Source organism: Trichosporon asahii (genome assembly GCF_000293215.1).
Source record: "Trichosporon asahii var. asahii CBS 2479 unplaced genomic scaffold scaffold00010, whole genome shotgun sequence".
Lineage (NCBI taxonomy): Eukaryota > Fungi > Basidiomycota > Tremellomycetes > Trichosporonales > Trichosporonaceae > Trichosporon > Trichosporon asahii.
In genome coordinates, this window is record NW_014040914.1 from 20,251 (window position 1) to 34,585 (window position 14,335).

Genomic DNA, 14,335 nt, shown 5'->3' on the forward strand with positions numbered 1-14,335 from the left:
CATCCGGGTTTGGCGGGCCCATGACGCATCTCAGGCTGATAAGATATCACCTGACCGAGGTCGCTGGGTGTGGCTGCCCACTCCGTTCCTGTTCGGCACATACGGCACTCACGGCACACGGCACGCGCCTCTCACACGCCTCCGAGGTCAGCAGACCAGGAATAGGCCGGTTCTCACGCCCAAACCGGAAACACCGGGCGTATCGATGCATGCGGTGTGCATACGAGCATGCGCATGTGGGCAGGCACTGGCTCGTAACGAGGCAGCGATCTGGCCAGCGGACCGGTGATGGAATGTGCAAGATGTGGGAGGAGAGTAGGACACCGAGATGTTGGGGAGGGCGATAAGCTATAAAGAGCGCACTGATGGGAAGCAGCTGGCCTAGCAACGAGACGAAGAGACTCTCACCTCTCTCACACACAAGCACAACTCCTCAGCAGCACTACAGCAAGAGAAGCAACGATGCCAGGCAGGATCATGTGCTCGTAAGTCTTGCACTGGTGGATAATGTGCTGACTCCAGCTTCGGCGTGGACGTCGACGCGGTTGCGGGCTGGCTGGGCAGCTACGGCGGCGAAGACAGCGCCTCCGACGTCAGTCGTGGCCTGTTCGCGGGCGAGGTCGGTGTCCCGCGCCTGCTGAAGCTGTTCAAGAAGCTCAACATGAAGACGACATGGTACATCCCCGGTCACTCGCTCGACACGTTCCCGGACCAAATGGCCCAGGTGCGCGACGCCGGCCACGAGATCGGTCTGCACGGCTACTCGCACGAAAACCCGACCTCCCTCTCGGTACAGCAGCAGAAGGACATCCTCGACAAGACCTTCAAGCAGATGACCGACTTCCTCGGCCACCCACCCAAGGGCTCCGTCGCGCCCTGGTGGGAAGTGTCTGTCGAAGGTGCAGAGTTGCTCCTCGAGAAGGGAATCGAGTACGACCACTCGTTCATGCACCACGACTCTCAGCCGTACTACCTCCGCACGGGCGACACCTGGGTCAAGATTGACTACAACAAGCCAGCGTCCCACTGGATGGAACCTGTCAAGCGCGGCGAGACGACGGGCATGGTCGAGATCCCGGTCAACTGGGAACTGGACGACCTGCCGCCCATGATGTTCATGAAGACTGCGAATAACTCGCACGGCTTTGTCGACGTCCGCACCATCGAGCAGAAGTGGAAGGACCACTTCACGTACCTGTATGAGAATGAGCGCGACACCGGCTTCATCATGCCCATCACTGTCCACCCTGATGTCAGTGGTAGGCCGCACGTCACTCTCATGCTCGAGCGCTTCATCAAGTGGATCAACACCCACGACGGCGTCGAGTGGGTCACCATGCAGGAGATCGCAGACGACTTCCGCAAGCGCGTCCCGCCCCCCAAGGGCGCGCGCATGCCAAAGGGCATGAAGTAACCTGACGTTGTAATGGCCAGATGTATGGAGTCAGTAGTCTATGATTTCTTTATGCTTTTGCATTCTTGCGGCGAGGCCGCTTCTACTGCTTCGCCGCTAATGCCCGGTCGCTGCGAGCAACGATCGAGCGTTAGCCGTGAACCCTCGCGGTCCCATGGGCAGGACCGAGAATGGTTCCCCGCTTATGATAGTTTTTGATGTCGTCTGCTTAGATCTCCTTGGCCTTGGAGAGCGACTCGATCTTGGTGAGGGCCTCCTCGAGGAGAGCCTTCTGGGTGGCGGGCTTGGCGATCTCAGACGCGACGTTGGAGGTGACGGTCTTGTAGAGAGCCTGCTGCTCGGCCTCACGCTGCTGCTGCTCGTAGCGGACCCACGAGTCGAGGACGGCCTTAACCTCGGCCTTGATGGCGGACTCCTGCTGGAGGAGGAAGTTCTCGTGCTCGATCTTGTTAGTCTCCTTGGAGACGTTGTAGAGCTGCTCGGTGAGGGGGACGACGTCCTTGAGCGACTCGAGCGAGTCAAGACGGGTCTTGATCGACGAGGCGTGGCCGTCCTTGGCCTTGTAGAGGATGTCGCGGATGCGGCCGATGTGACCCTCAGCCCAAGAGTTGTAAGGGGCGACGATCGACTTGGAGATAGCCGCGAGGATGACAAGGAAACCGACGAACAGGACAGTCTCCTCGTTGGCGACCTGGGGTTAGCAAAGCTCTTTCGATTATGGACTCGGAAGCGGACAGCCGGTTAGGTCGACGCATTAGCGCTTCGCTTTGTCTGATCCGTTCCAGTAGTCCACATCCGAACCTCGACACCCACGTAGAGCTCGTTGGAGACGGCGGCGGCGGTCAGACCGGTACCAAGGAGGATACCGCCAGTCTTGGACCAGAGCGAAGACGAGGGGACCTTGTTGATGATCTCCGACGCCTTCTCGTCAGGCGAGGGCTCTGCATTGTCAGCAACGCGATTCCAACGATTGTTGATGCGTGGTCGATGGCGCTTCCAAGCTCGACGCCGACTGGTCCCCAATTACTCCGCTTTTCGACACCACCACCTAGCCGAATTCAGGCACGGATCGCCAACACATCGACATCGATCTCGTTTTGCGCTTGTTGACAGCCCCAGAGAACTTCAAAACCGCGATCGCGACGTTTGCCGTGCTCGAGATCGATGCCGGTGCGTTTGGCGTGCACTGAAGTGTATCCGCCGCTTCCTGTTCCCAGCTGTCGTGACCCCTCTTCAACGTCCAACCAGATTCGATCACACTTTCACACTCCAGTCTTCCATCTCTCTCTCGCTTCCAGTCTCTTCCTTCCATCTTTGGGTGGCGCGAATCGTTCGGGTTCGTTCGAGTCGATCGGGGTACTCACGCGAAGCGTAGTTGCGAGCCCTGGTTAACGTCAGCAAAACGCCCCAAAATCAAAATGTGTGTCGGTTCTGAACGCGAACTGAAGCCGGAGTTGTCGTCGTCGTTCGGGCCGAATTGTTACGCACTGGAGGATGGCGCGGGGGGCAACGCGAGCGCCCCGGAGGGTGCTGAGGGCGAGACGGGAGGCCATTTTGAGTGGTGAGGAGTGGAGGAGGGGTGGTGAGGAGGGTGAGCAGCTGGCTCTTGTCGCTGTCCTTGTCGCGGAACGGAGAGTCACGGAAGGGTCCGCGGGAGCAAATCCACCCAGGCGTCGGGATTATGGAGAATTAGGCGACGTCCCACCGTTTCCGCGTTAGTGGCACCGGCCCTCTACAGTGATGCAATCATTCTTCATCACTGCACTATACCCCGTGCATGCTATCGACGTCGCCGACACCTATACTTGCATTGCGAACAGCGATACTGACAGCTCGGCGACATGCAAACTCGACATTGATGATTGTTTCGGAACCCCAGGGGCGCCGCTATTGGCTGAATTTTCGGCCGGACTGTGCTTCATGGTCACCTCGGACTTCAGCAAGTTGTTGAGCATCAGCAATGCAATGGTGGAAGACCGAGTCGCATAGTACTCCCAGACGAAAGGCCTAACTGTCTTCGTTTATCATGCTTGTCTACCCTCCGCCGACGCCGCTATCAGATCGGGCTGTGATCAAGCTTGAAGCAATTTAGGCGAGCGTCAGTCAGAACGCAGATACAGAGAAAGAAGGCATTCACCTCGGGCTGCACCTTTCAACCTGCTCCTATCCGCAGTCCTTTCCCATTATTGTCTGCACATGGCTCTGGGCTATGCTGTGCTTGCGCTGCATCGTCGCTGCCTTCTTGCAACAACAACAACAGCGAAGACAATGGCATAGCCAGCTGTTACGTAATTTTCCATTTACGTAACAGGACGCCAAATGACACCCACCCAGCGCGACCACTAACCAACTCTACCATCGCCATTGATCGAAAGTTCGACAACAAAGGACATCGATATCGGCACGATGTCTTCCGACAACGAGAACGACCTGTGGGGCGAGTCGTCGCCGCCAGCTCAGGCGCCGTCACCTGCGCCTGCGACACGACACCCGGACCCGGACGAGGAGGAGGAGCCCGCTGAGGAGGGCGGCGGCGACATCGTGAGTTAGGGTCCACGCACCTGCAACTGACCACAGTTCGGCGATGACTCTGACGGACACACACATGCTAGTGCGCGATCTTCCCGCGCGGGATCCGAGAACCCGCTCGAGTACCCGGAAGAGGACGAGGACGTCGAGGAGATGCAGGAGGTGTGGGCGAATGTGCCGCTCCCGCAGTGGCCGCGCCTGAAGCCTACAGACGGCAAGGTCTGGCACCTCAAGCTGCCCGCGTACGTGAACCTAGAGTCGCAGCCGTACGACCCGGAGCTTTACCGCGCCACGTGCGAGGACGACGGTGACCTGAAGCCCGTCGAGGCGAAGAGCAAGATGATCGGCGTCCGCAACACAATCCGATGGAAGTGGGTCAATGGCCCTCATGGACCCGAGAGGCGAAGCAACGCGCGCATGCTCCGCTGGAGCGACGGAAGCGTCTCGCTCCAGCTCGGAAACGACCTCTTCGACCTCGCACCCAGCTATGGCTCGACTCTCGCGCGCCCCCAGGACGCCGCCCCGCCTGCCGCTGCCGAGGCAGGTAACGCCGAGACGTCCTTCCTTTGCTACACGAGTCACCACGAGCAGGTCTTAGTCGCCGAGACTGCGATCGCGGGCCAGGTCAACCTCGTCCCAACGAGCATGGACAGCAAGACGCACCGCGAGCTCGTCAACCACGTGGGCCAGCAGCACACGAAGCACTCGCGTATGAAGATTCTCGACGACATCGGGGACAGCTCCAAGGTCGCCGAGCTGCTTGCGCGTGCCGCTCCCCAGCGTCCTGTCGCTACCAAGCGTCCCTCCCGCCCGGGAGCGAACAAGTACGGCGGTCCCGGTGGCCGATCCCGCCTCAAGCGCGCCGACAGCGAGGACTCGGGCTTTGGCTCACCCGAGCGCCGCCGCCGCGAGGCGAGCTACGACGAGGACGACGGCTTCGTCGTCGCCGACACGGACGACGAGAGCGACAGCGACCGCCGGCGCAAGAAGAAGCGCCGCGACCGCGAGGAGGACCTGGACGAGATGGAGATTGCGGAGCGGCTCATTGAGGAGCGCGAGCGCGCGCGCAAGAAGGCAAAGAAGAACAAGCCCAGGAGGAAACATAAGACATACTCTTCCGACGAGGATGAGGATGAGGAGCCAGAGGCGGAGGAGACGGACGACGACGCCGAGGGCGAGGCGGACGACATGGACGTGGAGAGCGAGGAGGAGTAAGCTAGCCATCCAGTAGACGAGGGCGAGTAATAGCAGCCCAGTGTATGCACCTGTATTCGACTATCATACATCTTTTCTCTAGCATTACTTCAGATTCTACGGATTATTACGGGATTACTTGGTGTGCTCCTTGAGCGCGGCCGCGAAGCTCTCGCCGGCGTGCACCTTGCCCTGGCCCTGGGGAACATGGGTCTGAACAGGGGGGTTAACGACGGGGGGCTCCGATTCATGCTGCACCTGCTGCTTGTGCTGGGCCTGGTGCTGGGGCTGAGCGTGGGTCTGCTGAGGGTGCTGAGCCTGGTGCTGCTGGGTGTGCTGGGAGCCGTTGTGCTGGGCACCAGCGTGGGCGTTGTGCTCCTTGATGGCATCGGCGAACGACTCGCCCTTGTGAACGTGGGCATCGTGAGCGGCAGCAGGCTTCTGCTGAGCATGCTGGGGAGCCTGCTGATGCTGGGCCGGGGCGTGCTGAGCCGAAGCGTTCTGGTGCTGACCAGCGTGCTCCTTGATGGCATCGGCGAAGCTCTCACCCTTGTGCACGTGGGCGTCGTGGGTGCCGGTGTGCTGCGTGCCAGACTTGGCCTGGGCCTGCTGAGCGGGGTGAGCAGCGCCGGTGTGCTCCCTGATAGCGTCGGCGAATGACTCGCCCTTGTGCACGTGCGCGTCGTGCGTGCCGGTGTGCTGCGTGGCCGTGCCCTGCTGAGCCTGAGTGGGCTGGGCCGACTTCTGCTGCTGCTGCTTGTGGTGGTCCTCGTGGGTGCCCTCCTTGATGGCGTCGGCGAACGACTCGCCCTTCTTCGGCTCGTTCTCCTTAATCTTCTCGACGCGCTCCTTGGTCTGCTCCTTCGTCTCGGGCGGGGGAACGTCGAGCTCCTTCGCCTTCTCCTGGACCTTCTTCTCCAGGTTCTTCTCATCATTCTCCGCCTTGGCCTTCTTGTCGGCGGCGTCGTTCTTAACGGCCTTGTCGGTCTGGCCCGCCTTCTGCTTGGCATCGCCAGCCTTCTGATCGACTTGCTGCTTGAGCTCTCCAGCCTTCTGGTCAACCTGTTGCTTGACCTCGGCAGCCTTCTTGTCGGCCTGCTCTTTAACATCGTCGACCTTCTGGCTGATCTTGTCGGCTGTGCTGGTGGTATCGTTGGCGATCTCGTCGGCCTTCTCCTTTGCCGACGCCTCGGGCTGGGCAACGTGCTGCTCCTCGCGCGAAGCAGCCACGTCGATCTTGTCCCCGATCTCCTGCGCCTTGGCCTGAGCCTTCATGCCGTCGACAGCAGCCTTCTCCGCCTGACTGGGCTGCTGACCGGGAACGCCACCGGCGACGTCGAGCGTGACAGTCTCCTCCTTGCGCTTTGGGGGCGCGGCACCGGTCTTGAGTGGAGTGCTGGCCTGCTTCTCAGCCGTCGCGCCCTTAGCGCCCTTGGGCTTGCTCGCCTGACCACGGTTGCCCTCCTTCGCCTCAGTCTCGGTGACGCCCTTCATGACCTCTTCCTCAATGCGGTCGTAGGTGGCACGAGACAGCTTCTCGTCACGCAGAACAGGCGGCAGCTCGATGGTCTGGCAGTCCCGAATCACCGAGCCCTGGCGGACACTGCGCTGCGACTCGGGAAGAGGTGCGTCCTTCTTTGAGAGATCCTTGGGGCGCTGCGAGCCGTCCACCTCCTCGTTGCCGAGGTTGTCAGATGCAGACTTGTCCGTATTGCCAGTGTAGTCGGCGGAGGCATCGTTGATGTACGCGACCGGCGCGTTCAAAGCGAACAGGATAGGCTGCACAGACTGAGCCGGCGAAGGCGTGAACAAAAGCACGAGCGGGTACAAGGCGAACCACCTGGCGTCAGTTTGAGCGGGTCGCCTCAACTTACAGGATGAACTTGAAGAGGCTATCTTCGCCCCAGATCGGGTGCACGACCTCATCACGCGCCCAAGGCATGATAACCGACAGGGCGAGGATGTTGCTCTGCACACTGGTGTCACGCTTCTTGGTAGAGGGCGCATTCGGGTCTGGGACAACCTCGCGCTTCGAGTACTCTGCAGACGCCAGAGTGTTGAGCACAAGGGCGAGGCGCTCCTGAGCGAGCAGAGAGACGATGGCACGCTTGCCGGCGTCGGCGAGCACGCCCTCGTCCGGTTCGGGGCGCTTGCCCTTCATCGTCGCCTCAACACCGGGAAGGGCCGAGGACCATCCAGGCGAGACCAGCTCGATAATACGAATGTTGCGCTCGGCGGGCGCCTTCATGAGGTGAGGAAGGAGCGACGTGATGAGGTGGAAGTGCATCTGCTGGGGCGTCCAGGAGACACCGGGGTGGGTGCTGGGGTCCCACGCCGACCACTGGTCGTAGATACCGCACTCCCAGTTACCGCCGAGGACGATCGCATCCACGCGGCGACCGCCCTCGCCCGTGGTGCCGGCCGGAGTCGAGGTCCACTTCTTCACAAAGTCGCGAACAGCCTCGGGCGTCGGCGGAAGAGGCTCGCAGTTGAGCTGTGCAAGCGGGTTACCCGACGCCGCGAGCTTCATGGCGTGCAGCATAGTCAGGAGCGACTGCGGGAGCGGACTCGCGATCGGCGGCAGGTAGAGAATCTGCGGCGGCGAAGGCAGGTGCAGCAGCTTGTGCATGAGGGCGAACGTTGTCGGCTCAGGCGGCGCCTGGAGGTCAGTTCTGAAAGATAGATCGAACTCACGGCAATGATGATGAGCTTGCCGCCCCACTCGCGCTCCCAGACGCTCTTCTTGCCGCCCGAGTAGACCTTGAGCGCCAAGGCGCCGACGCCGACGGCGACGGCGGTCGAGAGCTTCTTGGTGTCGACGTGGGAGAGCTTTTCCGCTATGGTGTGGATCGGCATGATGCAGGTCCTTTCTCTGTTCGTTCAATCTGGGAGGAAGAGAGTCGATAGGGAAAAGGGGCGACCGGGTTTTGTCGTGTGCGTGGTCTTTTCCCGGTTCCCAAGGTCGTCACTGCTCTGGCCGGAGAAAGGGTCGGTCTTGGATCGGCGAGAGATCGAGAGTGTTCGAAGCCTCGGTATCGTCACAGGCACCGCGGGCGTCATATCGCCACGTGGGCTGCGCCGAGATACCGTGCCTTGAATCTGGGCCCGCGTCAGCAAGATCTCACCGAACCCTCTGTTGACACATTTCGTTACCTCCACCTTGTCGACCGTCCATGGCCATCACGACAGACTTCCAGCAGCGACGGGTCCAGCGGCGGCTCGAGGATCTCGAGGTGTGTCACCGGTCAAACTCCAGCTGACGACCAGCGAACCAACCCCACCGACATCCCTGCGCAGTCGTTCGTTCCGCCCCCTCCTCCGCCTGGCTCAGCGGCAGCGCAGACTCATGCCGCTCAAGTCTTAGCTGCGAAGAAGAAGCAGACACCGAACGTGCGCCGCGCACTTGGCACGAAGAAGACGTTCCGCGACTGGCTCGGCGAGCTCCCCTCGACCCCGACGCCGCCGTACGTCACTGCTGCTGCGCCGCCACCAGCCACTCCACCAGCTCGCCTGTGCGTCTCGTGCGGCTACATTGGGAGCTACCGATGCCAGCGATGCGGTGACTGGAACTGCAGCCTCGAATGTGTCGCGATTCACGAGCGTGACGGCGGATGTGGTGGAGCTTAGCCTCATGACAATGTGGGGATCTCGGTTGTATAACAGACACAATGTAGCATAACTCATGAACAGATGATACAAGCAGAAAGCAGGGATACAGCGCTCAAGCCCTCTTACACGGTCCACCGCACGGGCTGCCGGATCTCGAGCGGGGGAGCGAGCGGGATGGCACGGTCAGAGCAGCGGCCGTGGTGGCCAAGGGCATGGAGGTCATGGCTGCGGTCATGACCGTGGTCGCGGTGCTCGGCCCCCTTGCGCAGCAGCTTCAGCAACTCCGGGTCGGAGACAACAACGAGCCGTGGCGGGTTCGTAGGCAGTTGGAGCACAACGTGGTCCTTCTCGCTGGCTGTGTGCATGGCATGCGTTGCTCCGTGCTGTCGAAGCAGTTTGCGGAGTCGCGGGTCACGAGCGAAGGAGTGCGCTTTGAGGTACAGCGCGGCTTGACGCAAGTCAATCACGGCGCCAGCAGAAAGGGCCGGAGGCGGGTCAAGAGGAACGAGGCCCGTCGGTGGCGGTGAGTGGGGAGCCGGGAGGTATGAGTGTGCCGGGGAGTGCGAACGCGACGGAGCGTGTGAGTGTGTCGAACTGTGCTGGGAACGGCGCGGGGAGTGTGAAGATCTTACTGTCAGAAGAGACCCACTGACAAACTCACCCTAAACCCAGACTGACACTCGGAACGAGCACGTCACAGTCAATGTGGCATCGCGCAGACTTCAGCGAAGCAGGCTCCGGAGAGTAGCCTCCGCTCAAGAACGCATTGAAGCCAGACAGAGTCCGCGGCCACATCGACCCGGCCACGCTGGAGCTGGAGCTGGCGTTGTACCCAGAGAACCGGGCTAGCCGGGTCGCCATGATCTGTGCTGATGAGAGGCTGCGAGTAAGAGTAAGAACTGGTGTGAGTGGTATTGGAAGGTCGAGGTGCACAACAGTGTTAACAAGACAGTAAGTAAAGGGAGAAGTCGGTAGGACGCACTGAGCAGAGTTGTATTTATGGCTCCTGCGCAGACGCTCAGACCGCTCGAAGTCATGACCAGCTGGTCACCTGAGCAGCGCACGCACCGCTGGGGCTCCCTGCTCTCCCCACATCTCCGCACGCACGGTGTAGTCCTATTCGCTGGGCATGGTGAGCGACAGCGCCCCTTATATGTTCGGCCTTCGGAGTACGTGGATTGGCTTGAGAGATCGGCAACTTATCGGCGACCAACACCGCCGCCTCTCTTGACGAGCTCACACTAAAGCGGAAATCGGAGTGAGGCTGCCGATGTTCCTATCCTGCAGGCGGCAAACGGAGGCGAACATGAGGCAGTTGTGACGGGCAAACAACGACGCCCCTGCGGTCAACTACGACCGCTGCGTGCCTAGATCTGACCGCTGGTAGTTGCACTCGCCATACCGGCCCACAGCGCCGGAAGTCCCAGCATTATATGGTCAGTGGAATGCAGCAGCGACAGATAAAAGGCTACATTGACGCTACGATTATGTTTTCTGGTGATTATGCCTTAATGCGGTGGTTGAAGTGACTAAGCTGTGCTTAGAGGTGCGACGGCAGGCCGTCGTCCTTGCCGATGCACTCGGTGAACGCGTTGCGGATAGCGGTAGCCCCCGAGGTGGTGCGGCGGCCGTTCGAGTCGTAGATGGCGAACTCGAGGTGACCCTCGTGCTTGATGCGGTAAGCGGCGAACTGGTCCTGGACCTCGAAGCGGTCGAGCTCCTTGCCGATCGAGCCGCGCTGGTGCATCTCCTCGCCATCACCGACGACGATGGTGTAAGGGGGCACACCGCCCTCCCACGAGAGGTGAGCGTACTCGCACGTGTACGGCTCCGAGGGCTCGATCTCGACGTTCTCGATGTCGCTGTGAGGGTTCGCACCGGCCGGGGCCGCAAGGGCGGCGGTGGCGGCGAAGAGGGAAAGAAGAGCGAAGCGCATGTTGAACGGTTTGGTTATGGTGTGTTGAGTGGAGGAGGTGGTTGCTGATGTCGAGAAAGGACAGGAGACCTACTGTTATATACCTTTGCGACTCATCAGTCGTCAGCGTTAGCTAGCATGGCCGGGTGCGGAGGTGCGGAGGTCACTTGAACGCTGTTCCGGAAGAACACTAAGAACAACAGCATTCAGGTTCCTCGCCTGTCCTTTGGACACCGAAGCCTAAAGCCTGTGACCTTGTATGGCGTTGGTGCGCGGAGCAGTTCGTGCGAGTTAAGCTTATGACGCGGCACAGCCTCATGATCACTCGGATGTAACTTAACCCTATGGAGTTCGGCGATGGTTCCGACGAAACGTTCCTCCGCGCAGATTAGCGTGAAGCTTAGACCGCCGGCGGAGAGTAGTGGGCGGAGTGGGTATGGACCAACGACGTGCGGTTATTCTTGGACACCCACCCAACAGCGCCAGGGACCGATAGGTGGGTGCTGTGATCGCCGGCCGAATGGAGGATTCCCGAAAGATTACCCGGAGAGGCCGCAGGGTCTCCCGCAGCAGGCAGGATACCAAGTGCACAGCATTCGGCGATGACTGACGTCGGCGTCGGACTTGATTAAGGCACTACGTCATTACAGTGGCCGCCGAAGGACGTGATCAGAGTTGAGGGAAGCCTTAAGTTCAGCCACTGCACAAGAACTGCTTTGCGATAATCACCAACCTATAAACTAAGCAATTGGTCGATGACACCCTCGTCATGCTACTAGAACGCGAGCAGCTGGAACTGATGAAAGATGAGGTCTGTGAGCAGAGCATAGCCATTTGAAACTTGAAGTGGTCAGGCGACGCCGCTCTACCGAGGCCGTGTCTCCAGAAATAACATTCGACTAGGCGTGAACATGCCTCGAACCGATACTATCTCGGTTGGAGGACACTTGAGGCTGAGACGGAGAAAGCAGAGTCACAGACATTCCGATCACGACGTCAGGTGGTAGACTTGGTACCTGCGCTATGACGAAGCCGCCGACGAAGAATGCCGAGTCGACACTGGCAGGCTGGTGACGGTTTGATCGTTCCCCTTTACGGTTTCGTCTGAGTCTAACCCCGCAAGCTGATTGCGGGCGCATTTTTCCCTTAGGTTAATGAGCGGTGATACAAGCTGTGCACCGTTTTGCCGTCGTCGCCGACAGACGCTGGTGATTGCGTTCAAAGTGCATAGCGGCTTGGGGCTTCGATCCAAGAGTCTAGCGAAGGCGAGCTTGGTTGAGTGTGAATCTGCGTGAGCCATGCCCCGATGCAGTGATATGTTGCAGGATGGACAACCCGTGGGAGAGTTTGAAAAAGCGCGAGCCATGCTCTGATGCGGCGATATGTTGCAGGATGGACGACCGTGGGAGAGTGTGAAACTGCGTGGGCCATGCCCTGATGGGGTGATATGTTGCAGGGTGGACAACCGTGGGAGAGTTTGAAATAGCGCGAGCCATGCTCTGATGCGGCGATATGTTGCAGGATGGATGACCGTGGGAGAGTGTGAAGAGCACACAAAACAGGCCTGGGCGGCTCTGCCCTTCTCAAATTCTGACGTCGATCTCTCCAGTGGCGGCCGCCCCGACCTCTCCTTTGTCAACACCTCTTTCCCACCTACAACCCTGCACGTCGTGGACGCATTCAGCAGCGCTGGCGATGTATGCATTCCAGGGATAGTGAGAGGAGCGATGAGCAATGGTATCAATACCCCCCAGTCCACTCCGCGTTGCAAGATAGGTCGGTCACCATGCCCGGCAGGTTCAGCGCGGCTCCCTTTCCAGCGGTCGGAAGAGGTCTTACCCACTCGGCAGATAGGCAACGGACTAGGTGAGATAGCATCGTAGCACAGCCCTGTGCATGAGATTACACTAATGTGCTGTTCGGGCAAATGAGGAACGGGCTGATTGAGTTGTGGTGAGGGAGTAACCAGGTTCGCAGCAACGGATACGGGACTGGTGTCGTGGGAGAAGATAGTCGGGAGCCCGAGAGCGATGCTGATAAAAAATGGATGCAATGAGGTATGCTATGACTTCGTCAGGGAAGGGATGTTGAGCCTTGCTGGGGTAGCTTATCTCCGCTGAGGTTCGGTCGGAGCCTAGATCGAGGGCTACAGTATCCTTACACGCTTCGCTTTGCGGTCCGCTTGTCCTTGCCTTGATCAACATCATCAACGCTGCTGCTGACGGTGCTCTCACCCCTTTTGCGCTTCGGATGAAGCTCAGATGGAAGGCTCGAGGCGAGAGAAAAGACGATCGCGATGGCCCCGAGGCTTCGATACCCGGGACAGCTGGAGCGCAGTTGTTGTCGGGTTTCGGAGGAGATTAGGCGGACACGGACGGCTTTCTGGGAGAGGGGCGCGTTGATTCTGGTTGACAAATGGAGGTACGCGATGAGACAGGCCACTATGTCAACGGGAAAAGGGTGTCCTTGACCAGGCATCTCGAGGAGCACGTTCGTACGCCTGGTACGTCGCCCGGAGATGATAGAGGTCCGAACGGTCTCCTGAATCTGGAAAAAAAACTCGTTGTCAGTCAGCTGATTAAATCGGTGACTCACCCAGTCGCGACGAGGGAGGAGCAAAAGCCACAGTGTCAGGCAAACGCGGCTTGTTGAGGACCTTTGTGCCTTCGCGTTGCACGTCTTGTGGGGATGAGGCATTCAGCCCTCGTGGAAGGGCTGGATAACAGCGAGCACGAAAGCTGGAGACATGATTTGCATGTTTCTTTTTGACTCACAACGTTCATGCATCGACCTGCGCGCGTCGGTGTGGTAAAGGCGACAAGAGCCACCAGCTTGCAGCATGACAGTCTTCGACAGCTTCTGATTGGCTGAGACCACTGTCAGTATCCTGCTTGTAACCTGATTCAGCTTACCAGATTTCTTCCCAGAAGTGATGTGGAACCGCTCGCACGCATTATCGCCTTGGCGAACATAGAGAGACATTGAGAAACTACCCTGCAATCAGCGAATTATACCTGTGAAGGACGGATGCGAGCGAAGTGTGTGTACTCATAAACGAGGCCTCATCACCTCAGAGAAAGAACCCTATCCCCCATCTCAGTCACGCTCAAGGTGGTGGGGACGTTGTCAGACGAAGTTTGCAAGGGGCGACTGTCAAACCCTACCAAAGCCTCGCTGGCGTCGGTGTGATGTACGGGTCGCCAGCCAGAAACTGCCTTTCCCGTAGAGGCATTGACATGAACACACCTCGCAAAGCCTGAGGCCATGAGGCCAACGTGGGCGAGTGGAGTCGGGGCCAGTTTCTGTGTCAATGTTGACATTACATCGTGGCACTGGGATCCTCCAAGATAGGGAGTTGGAAGGTTGTCGACGATGGGATGCTGAAAGATGGTCGAGGAGGCTGGCGATTGTGAGAAACAGCGTTGGGATGAGGTGGCAACAAACATGGTGCTGTAGCGGTAGAGTTGTTGGAATGGAAGAGAGGGGGGATTGGGGACCGGGGACGGGGGACGCCAGGTATCCCACGAACCGGGACGCAGAATCGACAGCGGCAGAAAGCCCAAGGATGCAGGAGGGCGCCGAGGACAGCGCTTCAAGCCAGAGCTGCGGACTGTCTGAGCTAGTAACTCGGGGGGCGTCCTCGCTTCCTCGAAAGAACTTGGGGTTGAGGGCGG

General features: G+C 59.6%; 8 protein-coding genes across 8 annotated transcripts; 3 read left to right on the plus strand and 5 right to left on the minus strand.

Annotated features, from left to right (window-relative positions):
* Nucleotides 1-462: 462 nt before the first annotated feature.
* Nucleotides 463-1,414, plus strand: A1Q1_07470 (putative polysaccharide deacetylase from carbohydrate esterase family CE4; the record flags this gene model as incomplete). Its single annotated transcript, XM_014326999.1, has 2 exons — nucleotides 463-485; nucleotides 523-1,414. The coding sequence occupies 2 exons, from the start codon at nucleotides 463-465 to the stop codon at nucleotides 1,412-1,414; spliced, it is 915 nt and encodes a 304-aa protein (XP_014182474.1).
* Nucleotides 1,415-1,622: 208 nt separating this feature from the next.
* A1Q1_07471 (ATP synthase) lies at nucleotides 1,623-2,967 on the minus strand (the record flags this gene model as incomplete). Its single annotated transcript, XM_014327000.1, has 5 exons — nucleotides 1,623-2,105; nucleotides 2,228-2,355; nucleotides 2,481-2,621; nucleotides 2,683-2,798; nucleotides 2,903-2,967. The coding sequence occupies 5 exons, from the start codon at nucleotides 2,965-2,967 to the stop codon at nucleotides 1,623-1,625; spliced, it is 933 nt and encodes a 310-aa protein (XP_014182475.1).
* Nucleotides 2,968-3,820: 853 nt separating this feature from the next.
* On the plus strand, nucleotides 3,821-5,158 carry A1Q1_07472 (uncharacterized protein; the record flags this gene model as incomplete). Its single annotated transcript, XM_014327001.1, has 3 exons — nucleotides 3,821-3,955; nucleotides 4,027-4,185; nucleotides 4,244-5,158. The coding sequence occupies 3 exons, from the start codon at nucleotides 3,821-3,823 to the stop codon at nucleotides 5,156-5,158; spliced, it is 1,209 nt and encodes a 402-aa protein (XP_014182476.1).
* Nucleotides 5,159-5,272: 114 nt separating this feature from the next.
* Nucleotides 5,273-7,993, minus strand: A1Q1_07473 (uncharacterized protein; the record flags this gene model as incomplete). Its single annotated transcript, XM_014327002.1, has 3 exons — nucleotides 5,273-6,977; nucleotides 7,021-7,661; nucleotides 7,832-7,993. The coding sequence occupies 3 exons, from the start codon at nucleotides 7,991-7,993 to the stop codon at nucleotides 5,273-5,275; spliced, it is 2,508 nt and encodes an 835-aa protein (XP_014182477.1).
* Nucleotides 7,994-8,310: 317 nt separating this feature from the next.
* On the plus strand, nucleotides 8,311-8,764 carry A1Q1_07474 (uncharacterized protein; the record flags this gene model as incomplete). The annotated part of the gene is made up of 3 exons (XM_014327003.1): nucleotides 8,311-8,370; nucleotides 8,435-8,649; nucleotides 8,713-8,764. The coding sequence occupies 3 exons, from the start codon at nucleotides 8,311-8,313 to the stop codon at nucleotides 8,762-8,764; spliced, it is 327 nt and encodes a 108-aa protein (XP_014182478.1).
* A 104-nt stretch (nucleotides 8,765-8,868) lies between these two features.
* Nucleotides 8,869-9,607, minus strand: A1Q1_07475 (uncharacterized protein; the record flags this gene model as incomplete). The annotated part of the gene is made up of 2 exons (XM_014327004.1): nucleotides 8,869-9,340; nucleotides 9,408-9,607. The coding sequence occupies 2 exons, from the start codon at nucleotides 9,605-9,607 to the stop codon at nucleotides 8,869-8,871; spliced, it is 672 nt and encodes a 223-aa protein (XP_014182479.1).
* A 679-nt stretch (nucleotides 9,608-10,286) lies between these two features.
* A1Q1_07476 (uncharacterized protein) lies at nucleotides 10,287-10,682 on the minus strand (the record flags this gene model as incomplete). The annotated part of the gene is made up of 1 exon (XM_014327005.1): nucleotides 10,287-10,682. One exon carries the CDS (start codon nucleotides 10,680-10,682, stop codon nucleotides 10,287-10,289), a length of 396 nt encoding a protein of 131 aa, XP_014182480.1.
* Nucleotides 10,683-12,568: 1,886 nt separating this feature from the next.
* On the minus strand, nucleotides 12,569-14,107 carry A1Q1_07477 (uncharacterized protein; the record flags this gene model as incomplete). The annotated part of the gene is made up of 7 exons (XM_014327006.1): nucleotides 12,569-12,987; nucleotides 13,038-13,102; nucleotides 13,160-13,208; nucleotides 13,257-13,376; nucleotides 13,436-13,528; nucleotides 13,574-13,650; nucleotides 13,731-14,107. The coding sequence occupies 7 exons, from the start codon at nucleotides 14,105-14,107 to the stop codon at nucleotides 12,569-12,571; spliced, it is 1,200 nt and encodes a 399-aa protein (XP_014182481.1).
* Between the last annotated feature and the right edge of the window lie 228 nt (nucleotides 14,108-14,335).